Source organism: Onychostruthus taczanowskii, unplaced genomic scaffold (assembly GCF_017590055.1).
Source record: "Onychostruthus taczanowskii isolate IOZ18803 unplaced genomic scaffold, ASM1759005v1 scaffold30, whole genome shotgun sequence".
NCBI classification, from domain to species: domain Eukaryota; kingdom Metazoa; phylum Chordata; class Aves; order Passeriformes; family Passeridae; genus Onychostruthus; species Onychostruthus taczanowskii.
The window spans coordinates 1,669,578-1,695,481 of record NW_024500350.1 but is presented as its reverse complement, the minus strand read 5'-3'; the positions used below and the strand labels follow the sequence as shown (position 1 = coordinate 1,695,481).

Genomic DNA, 25,904 nt, shown 5'->3' with positions numbered 1-25,904 from the left:
CCTGGAGTGGCGTTATCCGGGCTTTGGGGCAGAAGATCCTCCTCCAGAGCTAAGTGGCCATTCTCCAGGGGCTCAGCAGCCCCAGGTGATTGAGGTGTGACCTCAATCTTCTGAGTGCTTGGGAGGCAAAGAGTGCTCAGAGTTCCTAATACAAACTACACGCCTCAGAGGTCAGGAATAAAAGTTTATTGTTTTCAAATTTCTTATCTGCGTTCAACTCATCAGTTCCTTGTCAAAAAAAGTTTGGCAGAAAGAGGCCAATTGCTCTTAGGTTTTGGTAACTGTAACTAGAAAGTGGCCACAGGAGGAGTTTCCCTGGAGTCCATCCAGGTACAACACAGATCCGTGGAAGGAAAGCAGAGTTTGGTGCAAACCAAAGGAGAACACTTCTGTGATTTGATCCAAATGCTGAGAAGAGGAGCTCAGCTGGACACAGGGACCAGGTGAGCCTGGTCATTGTGGGCCTTTCCTTGCCTAAAAGGAAATGGGCTTTAAGGGGAAGAGAAAGCTGCCAGTCAAGACCAAGTTTTCTAGAAATTGCCATCTGATAAATCATCTTCCACATTTCTTTCACCTGTACACTTCCCTTTCTTCTGTAAAATGCCCCTGGAATCCAGAGGCAAAGGGAATTGGCTACAACACTAGAAATTCCCATTTTGTTTCCATGTTGCAAAAATTAAACACAAACAAGAAGTTCCTCCTCCCACTCCCACGTCTTTCTGAGCACACAGTTCTTCTGTACTTTGAGAACTCACAAATCAGATCAACTTGGAACAAAGTGAACATTCATATTAAAATAATGGGAATTGTTAATTCCCCCCATTCATCTGACATGCACCTTGCAAGGAAAATTCCCTTTACAACAAAAAGCCAATAATTCAAAATGGTCCTTCTGTTTCCAGCCTTAACTCCAATGCCTACAAAAGGAGAAAAACCACAAAGTCCAGACAACCAAAACAAATTCTTGCTTCACCTGCCAGGGCAGGCTGAGTGAAAACCCACACAGTGCTGGTGGAATCTTCCAAATGCTTTATTTAGGAACAGTTCTGCCCATGTGCTGTGGGGTTTTTTTCCTACTGAATTGATCACAATTATGAAATTATCTGCACTTTCAAAGTGCCCATCCCCGTGGCACCTGGGTGCTTTATAAAAAACGCTGTCTGGCACGACAGAGATGAATTATCACTCACAAACCTACTGGTCTGCTGTTCCTCATCCCTCATTTCATGTGTAGCTACTGACCAGGGACAAGAAACAAAGCAACAGATGAACTCCAGAAAAAGATCATCTTGTTTTCAGGCAAGGTTTAGATCAGAGACAAAACGAACACCAAGAGACCCAACTTCCCAAGAAGAGCAAGTAGCTATTGCTAAAGCCACCCATGAAGCTATTTTCCCAGGAAAATACTTTCAGGAATAGGTTCTATACTGTATTTAGGTATTTAACAAAGTGTGTGTATGAATAAAGAAGAGTGCTATTGGCCCAGAGTACAAATTCACCACCACAGCAGGAGTAACCATCAACATTTGATGTTTGCCATCCTTATTGATAAGGAAAGAGGCTCTATTTTGTGATTTCAGAAAGTTTCATTCTTAAAAAATATAGAGACTTCTGGGTTGAAAGGGAAGGAGAAGTTGCTGCCTTGGCTACTGTTCCACAGCCATTGTGTGGAAGCCTCACCTTGCTGGTTTATCTCTGCATCTACTTCTGCCTCTATTTCCCAATTACACCCCAATTTCTAGATCAAAAAAACAAATAATAGTGTCAAATAATGGGGCAGAGGCAGGAATCAAATTTTATCTATGTCCTGGTCCATGGTGAGTAGATGTGTACCAACCCTGGACAGGTCACTGATCACAAAACTTCTCCAAGCAGAAAGGAATTTCTCTGTGCTCCAGGTTATTTTCAGCTATTTATAGTGTATGTTTGTTTCTGAGTAATTGTTTGTCTTTAATACACTGGGAGAGAATGTGTGTGCACAGACATGAACACAGGACACAGGGGAGAAGATGTGAACTTCCCTCTGTTGATTTCAGGTGCAGGTATTTGTGTCCTAGAACCTCTTGGAGCTTCTGTAGTTATACAGAATAAAACCTCTGTTCCTCTGGGGGTCCTGGTTAACTTTTGAATCCAAAAATGCCCTTTATATATCCTGTGAGGCCACTCTTGGCCTTCTGCTCCACCTTGTCCTCCAGAGGTGGGAAAGCAACATGGTTAAGGGCTAGGTCAAAGAACAGGGGTTTGCATGGAATGGGCTGGAATCCTGGTGGGAAGTGCACGAGGCTGACTTGCTTGCTGACCAGGGAAGGATCCAGGCAGAAAGTCTCAAACCGTTCTGAGAGTGGCTGCAAGAGACCGAGGCAGGGACACAAATTAAATTTCAGTCACGTCAAAAGGGTCAAACATCAAACAGGACTGAGCAGCAACTGAGACAAGAGAAGTTCAAGCTCCCTTGTGAGGCCTCTGGGGAACTCTGAAAATGATTTAACTTCCTGTCAAAGCACAGCTGCAGGATCTCTGGAAAACCCTCCCATGTGCACAGAGAAAGATAAATAAAGCAAGCTGCCACACTGGAAGCTGCAAGCTGCCTCCCAGCTCCTACCCCACTGTGTCAGGTACCTTCAGCACCAAGCCTAATAAAATCTCCTAAATACACCAGTCATGACCAAAACTTGATCAATGTGACATTTCTTGTGTTGTGAGAGACACTCAGGTAACAGGATAAAGGTGATGGTCATTAAGAGCACAGCTGGAATTTGCCTGAGCTCTTGGCTCTTACCTTGCCATCCTTGACCTGAGATGGAGACTCAGTCTCATGAGGATCATTTGCATCTGCAAAATTGAACAAAAGAGGGTAAGAACAGCTGGCTTGACCTTGGTGCACAGTTAGATAGTCTCAGGAAGCAGCTGTGCCCCAAGCTTAGCCATGATCCTTGCTCTCTGGGACACACAGGACAGTATTTTCAGCAGAATCAACTTGATTTCTAGAGTAAGCACCACACACGCTCATCTACAGCCAACACAGCCCTGCAGTGCTGGAGCTTCTCCTTCACACTGTCATGAGAAGGTCTGGAAAGCAGCACAGACCCCAAGTGAAGCACTCAGCAGAAGATGATGACAACACCCCAGGGGGGTCTGTTAAAGCAACATTAAGGCAATAAAGGAGGCAACACACTCCTTGTCCTGGATTTCCAGCAGCAGGCACAGCAAAAACAGCAGCCCAAGAAATCACAAAGTTCATCTATCCCTCAAAGTTCTGTTGGCCAGGCTGACACTGACAGAGAGAACATCACTGCTCTCCCTCTTCTTAGTTCACCCAACCAGGCAAAACTGGGATGAGTAAGGCCAAAGTGTCTGCAGCAAAAAAATGAAACACTGAATTGTTCTGTGCAGGCTCCCAAAACAGGTGCACATCACCAGGAAGGGTTTTAACATCTCTGGGCAGGGAGCAAGATGCCAATGTCCAGTCACTGCTGCCTACCTGCACTACACACAGGCAGAAACAGCTGGAACTGGGGGAGAAATACTTTTCCAAAGCCTGACTGAATGGTTATGGAAAAACATTTGAAACTGAACTGGAATGAAATAGAAGGAATGGAACAGCTGCAGGGGCTTCAGTCAAGATACATCAGAGCAGAGTTCTAGTATAGCTGTGTTACTCACCTAAAATAGCTGCTGCTTGCAAGGAATACTTCTCTGCATTGACTTGAGTGATGAGATCCTGAACATCAGGCAGCTCCTAGAGCATTAAAGAAAATTATTTGAGAGCCTGTCATGTGCCAGTCTAAGAATCAGAGCAAAGGTAAAACCAGACAGAGTAAGAACTAAGAAATCAACTTCTAGTGTTGGTAAGCTTTCCCAGGAGGGGAAAAGCTACAGCACTGTGCTTCAGGCACTAGAGAAGTTGTGTAAGAGAAAATGCACAGGTGAGAAAAAGTGGTAAATTGTTTTGGAGGCGGTGCAAGTCTGTCCCTCCTCCAATTAAGTGTCCTGCTGAAGTGTTCCCATGTCACTAGAAAGTCTCTGCTACAATGAACATTACCTTTCTCCCTACTTAAAGATCAGTCTTGAATTATAATGGCCTGGCACCTAATTAACAATAAATAGTGGGACAGAGCTGCTTCACAGAACTTCAGCTTCAGGACTGGGCTCTTACCTTCAAGCTGTTCCTGTGAGCCCCAGCTCCTGACTGCACCTCGCGGGCGTATTTCAGCACCCTCTCGTACAGCACGAGGGCTTCACTCCATTTCTTTACCAGGACATAGGACTGGGCAATGAAGAAACACCTGCAACAGTCAAGAGAGCATTCCTGACGTGTTTGTTGTCCACACCTTCTGCCAACTGAAATGACTGGCAATAGGAGATATCCTTAAGTAGCAGTGGGCAGTTTCCCTTTAGGAACCAGTCTCAAAGGATAGAAAAAACTGCATCAAAGGCCTGCACAGCACACAGAGCTGTGGAATTAAACTTCTGCAGGTGTCACGTGTGCTAAAGAAAACCTGGCTGTTTCTCAGTCACCTGTAAGCTTTGTACACAAGTGTTTTCAATCCAATCTCCTTTTGGAAGTTCTTGTCCTCTTCTAGGCCAGGAAGTTGTGTCAGCTCCACGAGGTTCTGTGCAAAAGAGAGTTGGAATAACGATTGCATGCATTGCCTTCCTCTGGAATCTGCTGGTCTAAGAGAAAGATGACCCTTCTGACAAGTCAACAGAACACTCCCAGGGAAATAGTTTCCAGTTTTCTAATCATCAGTTTTCTAACCTTGTGAAGGACTCTCATTGAAACTTGTGCAAGTTGCCCTCAGGACAGACTTCCTGACACAAAGGAATTACGACAAACACTCCTTAGATTTCAGATGAACTAATTCTTTCATAAGGCATTTCCCTCTCCCATTCACATCTGCTTCAGCTACAGGCTTCCTCAGTTAACTGCAAAATTATGGGAGAAACAGAGAACCTGCTAATGAAGAACAAGTATTTTCAGCTGCTACTTTCCCTGGCCAGCAGAAACTAAGGCAGCTCTAAGGGTGCTGCACAAGAGTCAGAAAGACTATTTTAAAACTCTATTAGAGTGCACAACAAAGGACACCCATTGAAGCAGCAGGTTCTGCTCATAACTGAAAGAGGTTTTTTGTGCTTCATGCAGATGTTGAACATCTTTGAGGTACCTGAAGGTATTCAGCTACTCTTCAGACTGCATGGTAGCTCACTTACAGTGCTGCATTTCTGCAGTAACCTTTTGCAACACTCAGGTTTCCTACCCAGCCACATCCTGTTTACCCCAACCACACAGAGCTCTGGTTAGGCTGGAGAGCTGGATGTGTTTTCTCAGCAGTACCTGCAGGATGATGTCGTAGAGGCGGATGAGGTCCTGCGGCCGCGGCGAGCGCTTGCCGTCCTCGTCGGAGCGCTGCTGCTGCAGCAGGGCCTTCTGCAGGGACTTGGCCATGCTCTCGTTGCGCTTGATGGCCGTGGACAGCTTGATGTAGGTCAAATAACTGCCAAAATAAAAAGAGAAAGCCCATCAGCACTGTCAGAGCTACTCAGACATTACTCTGTGTTCTGAACTGGTGGCGGAAAAACATCTGGAAGGTCAACGCGAGAGTCTGGAGTGAAATGTTTACAAAGCTTGAAGCAGATCCTTATCTGTACAGTCATCCTTTGGGATCCCAGAGGCCAGAACAAAAACCCCATAAAACAAAACCAAACAAAATAAAATCTTGACATAAGAACATGGCTTCTTCACACTAGCACTGGCAGCAATGTTTGCCTATTACCTGTGTAAGTACTGGATGTTGGACACCTTCCCAGAATCATTTTCCAGAGAGTGTTCTCGCTGCTTCTGTGGGCAATGGAGACAAAACACTGCATGATTTACTTAAAACTGGCAGCCAAGGGATGAAAAACACAGAATAACTCAAAGTTTGGGTAAGCCATGGAAGTTAGGCAAAAGAGGGAGGGCTTCTCCACTGCTATTCCCCCATTCCAGTTCTGGAGAGAGTAAACTCAAATTTTGCAGCTCTTTATTAAAGAAATCCCAGCAAGCTGAACACTAAACCAGCCCCAAGGAAACACAGTGCCACTGGAAGTAGAAACTGGTGTTTGCTGCTTACCTGGTCAGGTTTCAATTCTTCCCGAACAGCCTGAATGGCATCTCTGCACTCACTGAGTAAAGACTCAAACAAACGTTCCTTTGTCTCCTCATTTTCTGCCTAAGAGCAAAGGAGATTCAAGACAGATCAAAAATCAGACATTTTTGTATGATGCATGAATTAATTGATGAGATTAAATGAAGTTTCTCCCAAATTATGTCTTTAAGGTCCATGGGTAGTTAGAACTCCAATCTGTGCCTATCTGCAACATATTCTTGGGGGAAATCTGCCAGAAATCTTGGGGAATGGGGTCGGTGCTGAGAACTGAACAGCAGTGAAGGCTTAGCAGACACAGCTCATGGCCTCATTACCTTCCTTCCCAGCAACTCCATTCCCTTCCTGGATGGCACCTGCACTGCTCCCTGAGCTGAGGCTGGACTGCACTGTGGGAAAGGCCCAGCACTAGAAGAGCTGAGCAGTCCTGAACTGGCAAACTACCAATGCAGACAGCTCTTGTTATGCTGATTTAATGTTCCCGTGTGGTAAGAACATGCAGATGATTATCTTTTCTCCACTCCCACTCCAGCAATGCTCACAGTGGCAATAACTTGCTTGTTTGAAGCATCTTTCACAGCAACCCTATATTTCAGCAGCAGGAGTGACCAAGTGCTTTTCTGCTGTCACCATAAGTTTTGTTAAAAAAAAAAGTGAAGCAGCTTTTGGCCTTCTGCCTCAAAACCAGAACTTGAAAACAACCTTTAAAAAACAAGTTGGGGCCTGATCTCTGCCTAATTTATTGGCATATCGTGTACCCAATTAAACAAGCTCCCAAACTGAAACTCAGCCTTTATTCAGATGCTAAGAAGGAAACCAGGTGAAGATTGCAAGACTTTCAATGATTCAGTAAGAAAAAACTACTCAGAAGCAAACCTCAGCCTCAGTGACTGAAGGAGAATTCAAGAGCACCAGCACCATGTTCTGCCACTCCCATCCCATGTAACAGTGTAAGATAAGCTTTGCTGCAATAAATTTGCAGTTCTCAAAATGAATAAAAAAATGTCTCAAACCATGCTCACTTGTTAATCTACTGTACAGCTCCACAGACTCTGCCTCTCCACTTCCCACGTTCACAAACCCAATCAAGAATGTTATTTTTACTCCCTCACAAAGCCTAAGGTATCCTGTGATGGAGGCGGTTTTTTGGGTTTGGGATTTTTTTTGTTTTTAATTTAAGATTTGCTGTGAGAATTTTTAAGGTGGGACTGGCTCCTGAGAATAACCAGAGACGAGTCTGACTGCATTCTCAACCTCACCCAGAGCAGCACAGCAATTTCACTGTAAGCACAAAAATGAAAACAGACATGGCCAGATCATCATTCAGGCACAAACAGGGCAAGGGCTGGGCCCTGCAATGAAACAAAGGCTTTCCTTTCCAAGCAAAAACTCCTTAAGCTGATTCTATGCATAAATACCCATGTTCTGATTTGGGAGATATCAGTTCATAGGACTGAGACACAAGTGCTACAGCTGGTGATTCAACTCTCCTGACAGAACTGCACAGGTTCATCTCAGAGGGTTCATGGAAACCAATCCCACTGAACCCAATTCTAAAAAATGTGGAGTGCTCAGCTGTCAGATTTTCTTTGGTCTAAACCACATCTCTGACAGTTATTACCAGCCATTTTTGCTGCAATCTAGAGATGAGCACAGAATCCTTGAGGCAATACCAGCTAGGAGCACACCTGTGTCATGCTGCCCTGCAGCCTCGTCACTTCTACCTGGTGAGAGCCAATGGGCCCTCACAGTCACACCTTCAAATCTACAAAAGGACTGACAAAATTTCAAACCTGGATTCCTGTTTCAGTTTGGCTTATTTTTCTGTTCCTCCCATTACCAATAAGGCACCAAAGGCAACAGTGTAATTGCATTGGGAGACTCCATTTTTACACAAAACAGACTGGTTTTACAACTAGTTAAACCCTGCAGAGCACTGCTGTTATGTCAGGGCTTCAGCTCAGTGAAGATGAGCAGAAAGGTGCCAAAGATCCCAGGAAGCACAATTCATTCACCTGAAACTGGATTGCCCATCACAGCTGACACAACTCCAGAACTGCTGCCAAAAAGGCAAGTTTTAGCCCTCTGGGAATGTAAACAGTGCTGCTGCAATGCTCAGCTGTCAGCAGTCCACTCAACTCCTCTGTTTAGTCAGATTCCCAGGAATACAAAGCAAGATGAGACCAAATTCAGGCTGTTCTGCCACTTTAGAGAGCAACTAAACTGAGAAAGCCCAACTGTCAGCTGCCAGGATGGAAGTTAAATGAGGGAACTCTGAGCTGTACTTCCACCTGCTGGCCACACTTAGGTGCTTCCTGAAACCAAATCCATTCAGCAACATCCAATTCCTAACATTATGGGTAACACTCAGGTTTCCCACCCAGCCACATCCTGTTTATCCTAATCACATTCCTCTTACCACTATCCCCTGCTCTAGTCTTAACCCTCTGTAGGGGTTTTATAATTTCTATTTTTATTTATTATTATTTTCCTAGTGATAAAAGGTTTTTAATGCTGCAAAATTCCCATTTTTAGTGGCAATGAAGATCCTTTCACTGCCTTTTAAAACTCTGAGTGTGTATGCAGACACTGAAAAGCAGGATACCTCCTCTGGTCACCACTTCCAAGGAAAAAAACTACACATGGAAAACTTGACTACAATACTAAAGACATTAACTGTATGTGCCACTGCTAGTTCCAGTGAGCTGGACTTCAATGATCCTTGTGAGTCCTTTCCAACTCAGACCATGATTTTAGGAAGTGTTTCAGAACCATTACATGTGAAATTGATTTACATCCTAACATTTATTAATCCACTTCCTGCTTTTGAAGATTTCCAGAAGTCAGTTAGAGAATGGAATAGCACCTGCTACACCTGGCAAATGGCTATTTGTTGCTAAAGAAAGAAATTATCCATATGTATTTTCCTTTTGGCTACTCTGAAGTTGGACCATTTGAGCAAGATGCTTAAAGAAATTAGAAGAGTAATTCAAAACCAGTTACTCTTAAAAATGTAACCTTCATTTTCAAGTGATGTATTAACAATAATGGTTATCACCCTGCTGCTGCAGGGCAGCACAGGATGTTCCAAGGAGCAGGAATACTCAGAATAGATCTCCCAGACTACTCCACTCAGCAGACTGTGAGAGCTATCCCCAGCCAACACTTCAGCTTTGGGTTATAATCAGTATACTCCCCCACTTTTACCTTCAGCCTTCCAGCCCCAAGTTTGAAAAAATATGAGATTACTCAAAAGCTTTTAGTTCAGTTACCAGGTATTGCACAGAAGGAAAGAGGATGGTTAGAAGGGCAGGAAGGAGAGGGCTGCTGTGTTACCTGAGCAATTGCTGCCTCGTTGTCAGCCAGCCCCAGCAGGAAGATCCTCACTTTGTCAATCTTCACTGGGACAGTTCTCCCTCTCCACTCCACCTCACTCATCGTGGCTGCCTGCTTTGCCCGAGTCTGGGTGATCAGTGCCTGCACAGAACACACTGAGCTTAGGAGCCTGAATTTACAGGGATGCAAAACTGAACCTCCTGAATTCATGTTAGACTTGACTATTTTGAAATCAAAGGGCATTTTGGAAAGTGTTGCTTCCCACAGAGCCTAGGCTTGCTTGCTCACTTCTGTTCAATTCTGGCTCTTGAATGGTTTGCTGCAGCAATATTCATGCTCAGCACAGTAATAATGAATATTTCAAGCTGAAGCATGCATATAAATTACCTCCAGTTTTTCTGCAAGAAGACCTTCAGTGCCACCAGACCTCAGTCTCATCTGCATCAACTCATTCATGGCAGATTGGTCACCTGAGAGAATCAACAAATTGAGATCACATTTCCGTTTGACTTCAAAATCACTTTCATACACAAAAACTCATCATTAGATTTTACACTGGCAGTTTAGGGACAAGCTTGCAATTTCACTGTAACTTCACAGGCAAGCTACCACAAACTGTTATTCTGTCTTTCTACACATAACCACAGATGCTGTTGCAAAATGAGGCCCTTTCTGCAATGCTAAACTGTCCCAAAACAGGAGCAGAATTTGCCCAAAATATTATGGCATCAATGTCACTTAGATCAGGGTTTAACTAAATGAATACTGCTTTCCTGAGAACAGATTAAGCCCCCTTCCCTTACCAATGTTGTAGGCACAGTAGCGGATGTTGGGCGAGATCTCCTCCACACGCTGGTTATACAGCACAGCTTGTTCTTCTGTGAAAGCATTGGCCAGCTTTTCATAGATGGTCCTGCAGCAAAGGACAGATATTAACACTGCAGAGTGGGCCACTTGTGAGGTGCTGTCCTAAGGGAACAGCTGTGTCTGTGCTCTGGAGGATGCTATTTCTTCAGCAGCACCTCCCAGTTAAGCACAATTAACAACGCACAGTGTTAGTAATGTTAGTTATGTGCATAACTAAAGTGATCCAACACTATTTCCTGAAGGAAGCTGGTGAAGTCAGGGACTCACTTGCATTTGTTGAAAGCCTCCATTGCTGCCTTCCACTCCTGGTGCTCGAAGCGAAGCATCCCGGTGAGGTAAGCCATGTACGCCTGCACACAGAGCGAGGCAAGGTCACTTCCCCCCACCAGCTGCCTAACTGGTGCCACCTTCAGCAGGGAGGCTGCTGTGACTCCTGCAGTGGGTGACTAAGCTTTGCCCTTTGCACTGGGGCTTCCCACAGAAGACAACTGATTTGGATGACAGGTTACAGCTACCTACCTCTTCCCCTTTAACTGACTCTGCTGCATTTCTAAGGAACCACAGAATCATAAAATGGAATCAGAGAATGGATTGGAAAGGAGCTTAAAGATTATCTAGTTCCAATCCTCCTGCCATGCCAGGGACATCTTCCACTAGACAAGGTCACCCAGAAATTAAAGATATTTCTTGATTGTTATTGAATGGCCCACTGATGTCACACAACTTTTTTCCCCAGCGACATGCTATACAATGGCAGTTTAATTAAATGAGTAAAGCACTGCTGTTCAAAGATTTCACAAGAGCTGTTTCCTGTTTCCCAGGAACTGAACCCCCAAATCTTGCATTCTAGGTGGCTACTTCAGCACATTCAACAAAAAGGTAACTCAACTGATAAGCAGTTTCTTAGGCTGTGTTGCACCATCTTAGCTGCCCTCAATTTTTTGTACTTTTATTATTCACTGAGAGACAGTAATTATTTCTTCACCCCAAACTCCAAAGGTTTCTTGTTCAGCCCTTGCTGTACAACAAGATGAAAGTATCAGTGGTTACCTGAGCTTCCAGCTTTGTCTTGGCATCCACCCTGTTGCTCTCACAGAGCCTCTCCAGCTCCTCGGCGTGTTTCACAGCCTTGCGCAGCCGCGAGAGCAAATGGAAGCGCTTGCGGGGCTCCGTGTTGGCCTCCTGCTTCAGCTGCATGGCATAGCTCCAGGCCCTCTCTGCATCCATCAGGATCAGCAGCAAATACCTGCAGGGCACAGGAGGGTGCACGGGACAATAATGACACTCACCAAGAGTTGTATCACCACCAGCTCTTTGCCATTTGGTCTGCCAAGTTCAGCAGCAGAAGTGCAGCTTGGTTAGTAAGAGGCAGATGTTTTACTTTAAGTTCTAAGCACACAAAGTCTTGTTATTCCTGACTAGTTTCTGCTGTGTTTCTCACTCATAAGTGCAATTATCCCACTGAGGAAGAGAATTAGGTATCATTCTCTAGTACCACAGACAATACAAAGACAAGGGATTTATAATTTTAGGCCACTCTTCAAACTGGTTCAAAATGTTCTTAACAACACAGGTGAATGCAGCATCATGTGTTGTTTTCCCACAAGAAAAGACAAGACAGGAAACATTTTAAGTATACCTAAAAGATGGGAAGTGAACCCAAAAGCCTGGCTGCTCTCCACATACTCTGTCAGACAAGCATTCTGTCAAATTTAGAAGATTTAATTAAAACTTGCAGTGCAATATTTCTGTTCAAACAGAAGGGATTGCATCTCTAACCCCAACCTTGCTGGCTACACCATTTACATTACCAGCATTCCCATGGTTACCTTGCAACAGACCTAAATAAGCATTTCCTCTTAAATGTCACAGGAATTTACTGATTATGAAAAGAATCCATTTTAGCAACTAGAAGGGAAGGAACAGGCTGTTGCTGCTCTCCTTGTCCCACTGGATCTGAGCAGTGTCTCTTGCACCTGCACTACAGCCTGAACTTTTATTAATATCAACAAACACACATCTCTGAAAAGAAACGTTTCGGATGATATTGCACAAAATAGTTTTCCCCCTGGAAAATAAATTTCTGTAAGGAAACTCTTCAGTAACATACTGAATTCTCAATTCCATCCAGTCCCTGTACCTGTTGTCTGAGAGAATCTCTTCAGTTACTTTCTTCCCAGTGAACTTGTGTCTGTTGCCCATCTTGAAGTTGAGAGTTTTGCGGAGCCGCCTCAGCCTGCGGGAGCAGTAACCCCTAAAAAAGGACAACCACAGTCAGTTTGGCCAACAACTTTGCTTCTGTTTACTGCTCTATCCAATTAGAAGAAAAAAAATTAAAAATTAAGGCTGTACCAGACAATGTTTTAACATTTAAAACTCCTAGTGTGACATATGGTGGCTCAAAAACTACCTGTAAAGCAGCAATTAACAGAAATGAAGTAAAAGACATGTAGTTATTGATGATCTTGAAATCAGGGTGATGTGGTCATTACTAGCTGCTTTATGTGTGTTTATTAAACACTGAGCTCTGGAGAACAGTGCTTATCAGGGAGGTGAGAACACAAGCTGCTATGGGCAGTGGAGATGCAAGAGCCACAGCACAATATAGCCAAGGGGAATCAGCACACAGGGCCCCGTGTGGAACACCCTGTCAGGGGTTTCCACCTGGCAGATGGGTTTTGTTGCCTGCTACAGGGGGTTGCAATTTAAATGAAGTGAAGCCAAGCCCCAGGAGCAGCCCCCAGCACTCACCTGTACCTCTGGAAGTCCCCATGCCTCAGGCCGTGCTGCTGCTGGGACTCCTTCACGATCTGCAGGACTGCGGCTGGCGTTAAGGGACACTCACAGGGCAGCGGCACCAGCTCCTCCTTCCACCCCAAAATAACAGCAGGGAACCCCCAGATCCCACGAGACAAACACACTCTGAACAGTGGGACACCCCAAAACCTCCTAAAAGCAGAGAGCTGATGGCTCTAAAGCACCTCATGAGCCCACAGCTCTCTCCAGAGCTCCTGCCTGTCAGCAGAGACCCAGACAAACCTCAAGCACCTCCTCCAGACATCCCAGGGAGTGCTGCTGTCACCAGAGCTCCTTTTGGGATAAGGACCATCCAGGATAACACACCTGACTGCCCCAGCCTGGCTACAGCACCTCCCCAGCTGTACTTGTGACACAGATTTGTAGGGAAGACTGAGGCAGAGAAGCTTTCCTGCCCCAGAATGTCTCCTCGCTCAGGAAAAGGATAAAAACACCCTGAACAGAATCACTGCTGCCTCCCCAGCACAGCTTCCACAAAGTGCCTTCTGAGCACAGAACCTCATAAAAAGAGTTTTTGGAAAGAACTCCAGGGCTGATCTTCTCAGTTTTTCAGCACGTTTCTAGTCCTGCTGCAACAAATATCTGTGACACAAAGCACTGCCCTGTGGCCTGGGACACCATCACTCCATCATTTCCATCCAGTCTCCCCATCCTCCAGCGCATTGGCAGAGATCCTGCACTTCCTTTACTCCCTCAGTTATTCCTACCAAATAAAACCATGCCACATTCCAGTAAATCTAGTGGTTTTCTTTCAGTTTACGTGGCAGGTTATTTTGTGAAATAAAATCTCCACCACACACAAGAAATCTCTGTACTATATGTATTCATACCCTAAAATTTCCCTTTTAAGCTTTACCAGAAAGCCTTTTAAGGAAAACTCACAACAGAAAACCAGACTGTACAACAACCCCAACAAAAGAAAAACTACAACTACACCTAAAAAAACCACCAAACATTTAAAGTCTAAAATGCCAGATGCCTATCAAAATGTGTTCTTAGGACTACACCTAGAAGAAAGTCCCTGAAGTACAAAAACCTGTACCAATAGTTATTACACTGAATTATTCTATACTTGCAGAACAACTCAGTCAAACTGCAGTGTCTCACCACATCCCTTCTCATCCATGCTGTCTATCCAAAATTTTTTTCAGACTCTCTTTTATCCTGCACAGTTACTTGCTGAATTCACACCCCCTGAACTTTTTTTTTTTCACTGACTTAAGGGCAATTGCTACACCTGCACCTTACTCCACAGTTACTGTTACACACCACCTGCCACGTGGAAAACTGCAGCCTGATTTCCCCCGGGTTTCCCTCTGACCCAGAAGATAAAACTCAGCTCTATCACAGCTGTGCAGCTGGACTGGTTTCACATCCAAGTTTCACCTACAAAACTCCCACGAGCTTTACACGCCGAGATTTCAGAAGCACTAAATCTGCAGGAGCCAGTCTGCCACCTCAGCAAACCTGTTAAAGGTTTGTTTTTTATGTATTATTGCTCACTTCAAGCTGCACCATCACCGGGAGCAGCTCCCGGGTGCCCTAAAGCACACGGCCCGGCACACAGCCCCGCTGTGGAGACTGACTCGGAAGGAGCCGCAGCCCAGGCAGAGCGCGATTCCACAACCCAGGAAAGGCAGCGGGCCCGTTTTATCCAAACCTTAACCCAGGAAAGCCAGCGGGGCTGTTTTATCCAAACCATAACCCAGGAAAGCCAGCTGGCCCGTTTTATCCAAACCTTAACCCAGGAAAGGCAGCGGGGCCGTTTTATCCAAACATAACCCAAGAAAGGCAGCGGGCCCGTTTTATCCACACCGCAACCCGGGAAAGCCAGCGGGCCCGTTTTATCCAAACCAAACCCTCACCGGCCCAGTGCCCGCCGTCCCTGCCCGCCCGGGCCCTGCGAGCCCCGCGCTGCCACCACGTCCCCCCGCCGCCCACGGGGCCGGGCCTGCCACGTCCCCCCGCCGCCGCCGCCGCGCAGGATGCTCTCCAGGCCCAGGCTATCGCCGAGGCCGCCGGGCTGCGGCCCCGCCGGCCGCTCGTTCTCCTTGTTGTCCTTGCCGTCCTTGTGCTCCTTGTTCTCCTCCGCCCCGGCCCCGCGGCCGCCGCCGCCGCCTCCCTGACGCTCCGCCGCCATCTTGCACCGGGGCCGCGGAGCATCACGGGCCGGGGAGCGGCGCGAGCGGCCGCGCGGGGGCTGCCGGGAACGGGGAGGACCCGGGGGGAGCCCGGGAACGGGATCGGGAACGGGAGAACCGGGATAGGGGGAACAGGGAGCGGAATAGGGGGGATCCGGGACAGGGAACGGGAACTGAGGGACAGAGAACGGGATCGGGAAGGACACGGGGGGAGCCTGGGAACAGGGGAACCGGGACAGGGATCGGGGTCCCTGCGGGCTCCCGGGGCTGGGCCCCACCGGGGTGCGGATGCAGCCCCGCCCGGCCCGGCCCCGCTCATCCATCCCGGCCGAGCCCCAGCTCCGACACAGCGCTGACCCCAAACAGCCCCAGGGCCACCCAGCCACCCCAAAAGTGACCCCAAAACAGCCCCAGGGCCACCCAGCCACCCCAAAACTGACCCCAGACAGCCCCAGGGTCACCCAGCCACCCCAGAACTGACCCCAAAACAGCCCCAAGGTCACCCAGCCACCCCAAAACTGACCCCAAAACAGCCCCAGGGTCACCCAGCCACCCCATTGCTGACCCCAAAACAGTCCCAGGGTCACTCACCCACCCCAGAACTGACCCCAAAGAGCCCAGGGCCATCCACCCACCCCAAACAGCCCCAGGGTCACCCAGCCACCACAGAACTGACCCCAAAACAGCCCCAGGGTCACCCAGCCACCCCAGAACTGACCCCAGGCAGCCCCAGGGTCACCCCCCACCCCAGAACAGCCCCAGGGTCACCCAGCCACCCCATTGCTGACCCCAAAACAGTCCCAGGGTCACTCACCCACCCCAGAACTGACCCCAAAGAGCCCAGGGCCATCCACCCACCCCAAACAGCCCCAGGGTCACCCAGCCACCCCAGAACTGACCCCAGGTCACCCCCCGGGTGCCCCCGCTCCTGGCCGTGCCGTGGCAGTCCCGGGAGCCTCTCCCTCCATCCCGGTGCCCTTCCCGGGACACTGCGAGCCCGCAGCCCTTGGCAGAGGGGCTGTGGCTGCCCCCGGGCTCAGCACTAAGAACAAACCCTCCACCTCCGGTGCCTTAACCCCCTGGGGGGAGAAGAGACTGCCCTCACCTCACCTAACCCCGGAGCTGTTTCATGGTGTGAGCACTTAAAACCAGGGCCTTTGCTCATGGGGTTGGGCACCTCATTCGGGACAAACACCAAATTTATTTGAGCACCTAATGGTAATATTTACATAAACCCTTGTAATACAAAATGCTCCAAGAGCTGCTGGTGCCCCCAGACCCGTCTTTACCAGCCCTGGGCTCTGCCTGCCTGGCTGCACTCTGCTGTCACACTACCAGGAGCAATTTGGCTCTTCTCCCCTTCCAAGGGCTCAGCCGTGACCTGTTATTCCTGATTTCAAACTTCTACTTTCCTCTCACAGACAGCAAAGCTCAAAGGGGAAATAATAATAATAAAAGAAATAAAAATCAACCATGTCCTCAAGTGGCAGCTTTCTGTGCACATCTTTTAAACTCTCTGCTCCAGGCTCCAAATGCATCTCCCAGGGATTCATTCCCTATCTGAACCAAACCGTGCTCCAGGATGATGCTGAACTAAGCAGGCACAGCAATTAAAGCCTATTAAATATATATATATATATATATATATAAAATAAAATATATATAATTAAAGCCAAACAACAGCCCCTCTCTTGCAGCTGTGGCTATTCACACAGGCTTGGCTTAGGTTGGCACAGCAGCACCCACCCTCAGATTCCCAAAAAAGCATCCCAAAGGACCTATTCCAGTGTCAGGACAGCCACCAGGTGTGGCACAGGAACATTTCTGCTTTCTTGCACACTGGCAGGAAGCTTTGCTCCTCCTCTGGATTCCTCTGGACTCTGGAAATGGGAGGATAAACCCATCAGCCACCGCCTGGGTGTGTGAATTGCTCCTGCAGAGCTGGCCCTGCCCTGGGGGTCACACAAACCTGCAGAGCCTTGAGGGGAGCCTGGCAGCCTGAGCTGCCTTTGGTGTCACAGGGACTGCTGCAGAGCACAAATCCACAGCTACAGGCACTCACATCCCTCTGCCAGCCCCACAGCGTGCCTTTTCCTATTGGTTTTGGCCTTTTCCTATTGGTTTTGGCCAAAGGATCTTTCTTTTGCAGATGTGGATCATCCTCCTGCACCCCTGCCCGAATAACCCTTCCATGTCTCAGGACAAAAATGTATTTTGCTGCTATTTATTTTTATCCTGCTACTCCTGAGTTTTACTGCTATTTGGGAAGAAACTGAGTGTTTTCCCTATTTTTTTTTTTTAATAATCTCCCTCTGCAGCATAAGGATGGACCCAGCCTCTCTGCAGGCTGACCAAAGACACCTTTGGACACAGGGTGGAACCTCCCTGGGGCCAGGCTTCCCCACGAGTTTCCCAGCAATCCCCATGGTCGTGCCGGGGGATGTGGCACCGGAGAGGCTCCCTGGGGACACGCAGCCTCTCTGGGATCAGCAGAGCAAGGCAGAGCTGTGCTCCGTGTCTCAGCAGCTCCCGAATTTCCGCTGTGCTGCTCCTAATTGCTTTTCCCTGCGGGATGTCATCGGGAGCACGGAGCATCCTCACCCCGGAGGGGTCTCCGGACGGGAGCTGGTTTTGTGGGGCTGGGCAGGTGGGGAGGGCTCGGTGTGCTGTGGTGGCCGTGTCACACGGCTGTGAGTGTCCCCAGAGCCCCAGCACGGCGGGCTCAGCGCCGAACGCCCACTAAGAGAACGGAGAAGCTGCGGGGCGAGTTAGTTACAGAAGTTATTGACGCATTAAATATTTCTCCCTCCGCAGAAGCAAAACAAGGCAGGCTGGGGTGGGGTCAGGCGAAGAGTCCTTGGAGATCTGATTGCACCGGCCGCTCCCAAGGCTTCCATCCGCGCGGGACCAAAAAGGCAATTTTGCAGGAAGAAGACATGGCACGAGAAAAGATTTGTTCTCGCCGCAATGTGTCCCGCTGCTCTCCCAGCCGTGGGGAGAAATGCAGTTTCTCCTGAAAACCTGGGCTCACCCACCTCGGCTGTTTTGGTGCGAGGATTTCGCTGCCGCTGGACAATGCGGACAAATTTGCAGTCAGAGGATTCCCATTGCTAAAAACCAGCCCTGCAGCCCTTGGGGGTGAACAAACCCTCTTTCAGTGACTACTGAAGGGGGAGGCGATCAGAAAACCCCCTGCAGACGCCTCACTTTGGGTGCCCAGCTCCCTTTGGGGCGCCCAGCCCCTCCGCAGGGGTAACAGCACTGACTGACATTTCACCCCATCCCAGGGCAAACCCTGCCCTGCCCGGCCCGGCCCGGCTCAGCTTCCCGAGGGGAGCGGGGTGGGGATGCCGTCCCCGGGGCCGGGCGGGAGCCGCGCCCCGGAGCCCCCCGGGCCCCCCCGCTCCGCCGGCGCACGGAGAGCGCCGGAGCCCCCCATGCACCCCCGCCCCCGTGCAGCTCCCGTGCGCTCTCCGGGCTCCCCTTGCACCGTTCTGCCCCTTCCCGTGCATCCCTGCTGCGCTCCCCGCTGCGGGCTCCTTGCACCCCCTTTTCCCGTGCGTCCCTTCTGTGCTCGCCGGCGCGCTCTCCCTGCACCCCCTTTTCCTTTGCATTTGAATCCCTTCTGACCTCTCCCTGCACCCCCTTTCCCGTGCAATCCCTGCTGACCTCTCCCTGCGCCCCCTTTTCCTTTGCATCCCTGCTGCACTCCCCACTGCATGTCTTTTCCTATCCACCCCTTTCCTGTGCATCCCCGGTGTGCTCCTCACTGACCTCTCCCTGCACCCCCTTTCCCTTTCCCTTTTCCTCCCTTCTGTGCTCCCCGGCGTGCTCCCCCTGCACCCCCTGGTGCACCCCACAGTGATCTCCCTGTGCACCCCCTCTCCCCGTGTGTGCCCCCCGGTGCCTTCTCCACGCACGGTGCCCGCCCTAGCCGTGCACTCCCGGCCATGAACGGCTCGCTGGCGGGCTTCGGGGGGGGCTGGCAGCCCGAGTCCGTCATCATCCCACTCGTGTACTTCATCATCTTCCTCGTGGGCACCGTGGGCAACAGCCTGGTGCTGGCCGTGCTGCTGCGCAATGGGCAGGTGAAGAACACAACCAACCTCTTCATCCTCAACCTGGGGGTGGCCGACCTCTGCTTCATCCTCTTCTGCGTCCCCTTCCAAGCCACCATCTACACCCTGGAGGGGTGGGTGTTCGGGCCCTTCATGTGCAAGGCCGTGCACTTCTTCATCTACCTCACCATGTACGCCAGCAGCTTCACCCTGGCCACCGTCTCCCTCGACAGGTAGGAAAGGGAACGGGAGGAGGGGCTGCCTGCATCCTGAGGCTCCCCTTTCTCTGGGCAGGGAGGGGGCAAATTCCCCTGGAGCTAAATCCTGACTGCTGTGATCTCCCGGGGCTCCTGGGGGAATCAAGGAGCATTCCCAGTGGATGTGTGCTAGGAAGTCCCAGTATGAGGGGCTGCAGAGGGCTGCATGGAGACCCCTGGCCCCAGTGCCCAGCTGGAGGAAGGTTTCAGACCCTGAAGCTCAAGGACTGGGATTTATGCACAGGCCATGGCAGTGAAGAGGGGATGAAAAATGAGAAAGAAGCAAAGCTGAGTCCCTGTGCAGCTCTGGCTCTTCCTGGGATGCACAGAGAGAGCCCCTTCCCTCCCAACAACCCCCAGCAAAGCAGGCAGACCTTGAGGAGAAAAAAACACTGGGATGTTTGAGCTGAGACACTGATTTTTCCTACCCTCCCCTTCTATTAGCAAAAAGCCCCTTTCTGTTCCCATGCTGTCCCTTGTCCCATTGGTTATCCCTGCCTGTTCCAGGGTGGGTTTTCCTGGGAAGCCTGGTGCTCCTGCCTGTGCTTTACCTCAGTCCCTGCCTCTGCAAGGGCTGATGAGTTATGACCCTGCAGCAAGCGTGAGGCTGGGAGCTCCTGGTGCTGCTCCACTCAGTGCCCAAACCCTGCAAGGTGGGATGTGGGAAGTGCATGTGCCAGTCCCCTGGGAGGCCCTGGAGCCTGGCTGGATGTGTCCTGCCATCCTAGCACAGCACTGGCTGCTGACAGCACCCCCAGGGGCTGCCTCTCCCCCCGTATCCCATGGAGCTGAGAGAACAGATGTGTTGAGCAAGGGAGGGCTTGCACAAGCCTCAGATCTGGATGCAATTAAGGCACCAGCTAATTACAGAACTGAAAAGGGGTGATGTGCTCTCATGTGTGCCAGTACAAGGAATGCTGTGTCTGGATTTCCTGGTCATGTGCTCCTGCCTTTGTATCCTCACTGCTCCACTGTGCCAGAGAGTGATGGTCAAGTGAGGGTCTCCTGGATTAGGGGAGGGACACAATGGGAGCATCCCACTGTCCCCACAACCACTGCCAAGAGCAGACCGTGATGGGACAGGGTCAGGGGAGAGAATCTTCCTCAGTCCTTTGAGCTGCACAGGGTCCCTAAGAAGCACCAGGGAATCAGTTGTGTGACTAACTGCCCTGGAAAGCCCAAATCCATCATTTCTGCCCTCTGTCCAACCTGCTCCTGGCGATGCTCTCTCTGTGCCCTCCCCAGGACTGCAGCCATGTCCCTCTCCCTTTCCTGTGCAGGTATTTGGCCATACGATACCCCCTGCACTCCAGGGAGCTGAGGACACCCAGGAACGCCCTCCTGGCCATTTGTGTCATCTGGGGGCTCTCCTTCATCTTCTCGGGCCCTTACCTCAGCTACTACCAGGAGTTCCAGCTGGCCAACCTGACTGTCTGCCACCCCATCTGGGAGATCTCGCAGCGCAAGGTCATGGACATCTGCACCTTCATCTTCAGCTACATCATCCCCGTGCTCATCCTGAGCCTCACCTACGTGCGGACTATTCGCTACCTGTGGCGCTCCGTGGACCCTCTCCAGGACATGTCGGAGTCCAAGAAGGCCAAGAGGAAAGTCACCAGGATGATCATCATCGTCGCCGTCCTGTTCTGCCTCTGCTGGCTGCCCCACCACCTGGTCATCCTCTGCGTGTGGTTCGGGTACTTCCCCCTCAACCACTCCACGTACGTGCTCCGCATCCTCTCGCACGTCATCTCCTACGCCAACTCCTGCGTGAACCCCATCGTCTACGCCCTGGTCTCCAAACACTTCCGCAAGGGCTTCAAGAAGATCTTCAGCTGCCTCCTGCGCAAGAAGGCGGCGCACAAGGTGCGGGTGGCCCAGGCTGCCAACACGGTCAGCACGCTGGAGGCAGAGCTCAGCGAGGTGACCCAGCTGAGCGAAGCGCTGCCCGGCCGCTCGGCCGCGCGCTGCAGGGGCCCCGCACAGCCCTGGGGGCAGGCAGGGCTGGAGGGGCAGCAGCAGAGAGCAGAGGGCTCCTCTGTCACCTTCAACGCCAGCTAGCAGAGCTCCCTCCCACCCCACGGCTTTGCAGTCTCCTGCAGCACTGCAGGCCTGGGGCCGGGCTACGTTTTGGGTTGAAATGGGTGCAGTTGAACCCTTTTCATTCAAATGCACCCAGATATCATTACTGTGGTGCTGCTGATACAAACTAAGCCAAGAACCAGCCAAGGATAGGATTTGCTTCCACCAAGCACTTGCTGAGAGGAGAGAGATCAAACCCAAAAATCCACTGCCATGTGTAAGCACCTGCTCCTCTGTCATGGATGGACTTACTCCCTGTTGCATCTACACCCGGAGCCTGTGAAAAGCTCTGGCCCCTCTAACCAGCACAGCATCTGGAGCTTGTGGAAGCACTTTTAGGGGCATTTGGAAAGTCTTGGTTTGTTTGTGTCCTGGTTTAGGAGCTGCATCCCGGGGCAGCGCTGGGCACAAACCCAGCTCAGGTAGGAAAATCCAGGAGTGAAGCACAGAGGGTCACCAAGGACCAGTGGGAAGGGAGGTTGTTTGCCAGGGAAGCACAGCCATGCACCTATGGTAGGAGGATTTTAATGCCTTTGCACAGCTTGGGGACAGCTCAGCATCTCAAGCAGGCAAGGTGCTCGTGGAGACAAGCAGGGCACTGACACTGAGGTGGGACAGCCAGGGCTGTGTGAGAGCTGGGGGTGCCCAGCAAGCCCGGGAATAAATAAAGCCCCTCCACCCCACCTGCCGTGTCCAGCTCCTTTGGGAAGCCCCACAGCTGCAGGAGAGGAGAGGCTGGGGGGTGGTGGGTCCTGCTGGATGCAGGGAAGCCGAGGGGGATGGAGGATGTGGGTGATGCCCGAGCATCCCTGGAGGGGGGCACTGCAGCACGGGAATGTCACTGCACCCGCTGAGTGCAGCTGCCCACAAGAGGCTGCTGTGATTCACACTCCCACCTCTCAGCCCTGCAAAGGCTCCACGGGGGAAAGAAATCCTTCCTTTTGTTTACCAGAAGAGCATCACGGGACTAGGATCAAGTCACCCTTTTGAAAACCCCGTGGCAGAGCACAGCCAGAGGTGGTGGCCAAAGTGCAGGATGAGCTGTGCTGTGCATCCCTACAATTCCCAGCTGTGAACCCAAACAGTCCCCATGAAGGTCAGGTCTCTGTAAACAGCCATTACAGAGGCTCTAAGTCTGTCTGCACAGATTTCACTGTTGTGAATCCCCACGGCAGAGCTCCCCAGGGCTGGGGTGGGTATTTCTGTCCAGGACCCTGGCTCTCCCTGGGGGTCTGGTCCTGACAGAGCTCTCCTCCACCCAGCCCCAGTGCTTGGCCTTTTTTTCTTGAGAAGCTTTTGACTATAAAACATTTCTTTTCCCCTGCTGAGTGTTATTATAACCAGATCTTCCTCTCCCCACAGAGAGGGTCATAAATTGGCCACCTCCTCCTATCAGTAATGGTGATATTTAGTCTAGTCCTGTTCCCAGCATAAGTTACAGAAAGCAGTGCATAAGCAGCTCCATTAATTACATCTGCATTTATCTCCCTGCTCAATTCTTCACAGCCAGGGACAACATTGAAGCAGCTGCACAAACACAGCTAAAAGCCTCCCTTTCCTCGTGCCCTCATCTACCTCTGCTCTGAGAGCCACAGGGTCTGCCTCCAATGGATCCCACACACACTGAGGGGTTCAATCCACTCTCCTGAGCAGTTATCAGCTCACCTTGGGGATGGAGATGTTGGCCCAGTGCCTCTGCACTGCCCAAGAGCACAGGTCCCTGTGCTGGCATGGCAGGGGGTGCAATATTGCCATGTCCCCTGTCAGAGACACTGATTCTGCTCCCCCATCCATCCCACCCCAGCCTCCCAAGCCCTGGCTGACTCTGCCTTTCCCTGCTATCTGCTCTAGAGCTGCCCAGCCACACCATGGCCACTTTGAAGACACATCCCAGGACACCCCTACCTCAGCTGCCAGCCAAAGCATCACTGTGGCCCCTCTCCCAGGCCGTGGGCACCACTGGCCCCTGCTCATTTCTGGTCACTGGTCAGCAATGAGGTCCCAAAGGGTGACAGTGGGCTGGGGGCAGGCTCTGCACGGCTCCCAGCCTGGGGGGCTGCACCTCCCTGCTGCCTCCAGCACCCCCAAATCCCCTCTGACATGCACATGGCTCACATGGCTGCTCTCACCCTCTCCAGGGGCAGAGAGGGGCTGGGTGATGGTCAGACAGCAAGGTCAGGGCTCTGTGTCGTGACACATCCAACACCCCTCTTCATTTCATGGATCCTCACCCATCAATTGACTCTCACTTGGCTGCAGGCTGTAAGAGGGAATCAGATCATTACACTGTCTACAGCAAATTCAGAATTAGAGAAAAAAGCCCCCTCCAGCTTATCTGACATTGTCCCTGCTCATCTGAGGAGGAAACCATCACCACCACACCCAGCCCGTGCCTTGATGAGCCCCCCAAGGGCAAACATGAGGTTGTGCTGCCAACACAAAACCATATTTAGAAGCTACTTTCCCCCTCAAATAACAGAGCATATCAGGCCCAGATGGAAAAGACAAAAGCATCAGGATCTGCTGACACTCTACATGCTCCCAGCTGAGAGAAATGGGCTCCTGGTCCGTTCCCTTGGGAGGTTTTATCTTAAATTAAGAGCACTGCAAGTCCCTATGTTCCAGTTAAAATTTAATAAAAGCATATTTAACTGGAAATGAAAAATGAATAGGCTAAACTGAGCTCCCATCAAGCCAAGAGTGGGCAGGGAGATGAGGGACACTTGGCTGAAACCTCAGTTAGTGTGAGCTTTCCACACAGATTTATCACTAGGGTTAGAGAAGTTATTTTGGTTTGTGGGTTTGTTTTCAAATATTTACTCTGCCAAATTTGCTCCCCAGTCTGAGGAGGCAGCACATAGCACTCCCAGACCGTGGCACAGCCCCCAGCATGGGTGCTGGGCAGCTAAAAAATAAGGGAGAAATGGGGCTCTGGCCCCAAAACCTTGGGTATTAGAGACACATTCCCTGTGTCAGGGCAGAACAGGAGGTGAGGGAAGGGTGCCAGACCCCACAGGAGCCTTGGGGGAAGGAAGAGGGGAGGCAGAGGGGGTTCAGCCCCAGCAGTGGCCCCTTGCCATGGTCTCAGCATGACTCCAGGCTCCACTCTCAGCTCTCAGAGGGGCACGAAGGGCTCAGCTGTGAGAGGGTCAGGCTGTGCTGGCCACCACGGTCGCTCTTAATTAACGTGTTGCAAACACATTCCTGACCATAAAAAGGCAGGGAGCACACGGAGCCCTCCCCTGGCGCTGCACAGGGTTGGACACAGCTCAGCCTGGAGGCTCCCCCGCTCCCACCCTGAGGAAGGGGTGGCTCAGGAAAAAACGTGCTGCTGCTCCCAAAGCAGGTCTGGCTCCCCACATTCATCCTCTGTGAGAGAGGCAGACAGTGAGGGAATGCTCACAGCCAGGCTGAGTGGGAGCTGGATTTAGGGAACAGGGACCAGGTGGCTCTCAGGTTTCTCTTTAAGTCAGGGAAATGAGGGTCTTGATTCCCACCTGGGAGCAGAAGTTACCTGTTGCCCCAGGGAATCACCACCTCCAGCTCCTCCTCACTGCACAGATATCAGCCCCCAGCAGCCTCCCACCCCCATTCCTTTCTCCAGCTGCAGCCAGGGAATCCTTGGGGTAGAAGCAATGCAGTCAGATACTGGTGCTGCTAATGGAGGGACCAGGAGGGAGTGGGATATTTTTCATCTCATCTCTGGCTGCATCTGCCCCCAGCCCTGGTACAGCTTTCCTGGGGCAACAGGCTGACAGCAAAGCCCAGAAAGGCCTCTTTTGGTGGGGACCATGCAGAGGCATTCCCAGAGCCTCTGGACAACAGGATGTGGCCCTATCCCAGACCCTTGAACGATCCCATGCATTTTCTCTAGGCTCTGGTTGGCACAAAAGCATCAGCTCAGGGAGGATTTCAGCTCCTAAAGCTCAGGTGCTCAGTGAAGCTGCAGGCAGAGCTCCCCCTCCCCTCTCCTGGCTTTCCCTGTGACCGTTCTGGGTGAATTGCCTCGCCCTGGCATCAGCTGTAATAAAACATGTTTTACAGCTCAGCATGAGTTCCACGCACTCTCCTCAAGAAAGAAATTCATATCAGACTGCTGCAGTGTCAGAAACAGATCCAGAAAGATGGAATCCAGCTCCTTCTGGTGAATGTCAGGGTGTGTATCCAGCAGACTCAACACTGCATGAAACACAAGTCAGCAGA

The 25,904-nt window shown here is 50.6% G+C and overlaps 2 protein-coding genes across 2 annotated transcripts; one reads left to right on the top strand and one right to left on the bottom strand.

The window, feature by feature from the left end:
• Positions 1–171: 171 nt before the first annotated feature.
• On the bottom strand, positions 172–15,318 carry SRP68 (signal recognition particle 68). The gene is made up of 16 exons (XM_041409220.1): positions 15,153–15,318; positions 13,098–13,164; positions 12,487–12,600; positions 11,397–11,592; positions 10,614–10,696; positions 10,283–10,392; positions 9,867–9,949; positions 9,480–9,620; positions 6,111–6,209; positions 5,775–5,839; positions 5,336–5,495; positions 4,519–4,613; positions 4,157–4,286; positions 3,664–3,739; positions 2,780–2,832; positions 172–2,345 (listed from the first exon to the last, which is right to left on the bottom strand). Exons 1-16 carry the CDS (start codon positions 15,301–15,303, stop codon positions 2,118–2,120), a joined length of 1,851 nt encoding a protein of 616 aa, XP_041265154.1. The 5' UTR covers positions 15,304–15,318; the 3' UTR covers positions 172–2,117.
• Positions 15,319–19,248: 3,930 nt separating this feature from the next.
• On the top strand, positions 19,249–21,687 carry GALR2 (galanin receptor 2). Its single transcript, XM_041409316.1, has 2 exons — positions 19,249–19,595; positions 20,900–21,687. The coding sequence occupies exons 1-2, from the start codon at positions 19,255–19,257 to the stop codon at positions 21,678–21,680; spliced, it is 1,122 nt and encodes a 373-aa protein (XP_041265250.1). The 5' UTR covers positions 19,249–19,254; the 3' UTR covers positions 21,681–21,687.
• Positions 21,688–25,904: the final 4,217 nt, after the last annotated feature.

What these genes read in the sequence shown, in the direction of transcription:
- SRP68 (XM_041409220.1), bottom strand. Translation starts at nt 15,303, where the DNA reads ATGGCGGCGGAGCGTCAGGGAGGCGGCGGCGGCGGCCGCGGGGCCGGG. An exon ending in GAGGCTTTCAACAAATGCAA is followed by an intron (nt 10,393 to 10,613) that starts GTGAGTCCCTGA and finishes CCTTTGCTGCAG; the next exon opens with GACCATCTATGAAAAGCTGG. An exon ending in CTACTGTGCCTACAACATTG is followed by an intron (nt 9,950 to 10,282) that starts GTAAGGGAAGGG and finishes TGATTCTCTCAG; the next exon opens with GTGACCAATCTGCCATGAAT.
- GALR2 (XM_041409316.1), top strand. Translation starts at nt 19,255, where the DNA reads ATGAACGGCTCGCTGGCGGGCTTCGGGGGGGGCTGGCAGCCCGAGTCC. An exon ending in GCCACCGTCTCCCTCGACAG is followed by an intron (nt 19,596 to 20,899) that starts GTAGGAAAGGGA and finishes TTTCCTGTGCAG; the next exon opens with GTATTTGGCCATACGATACC.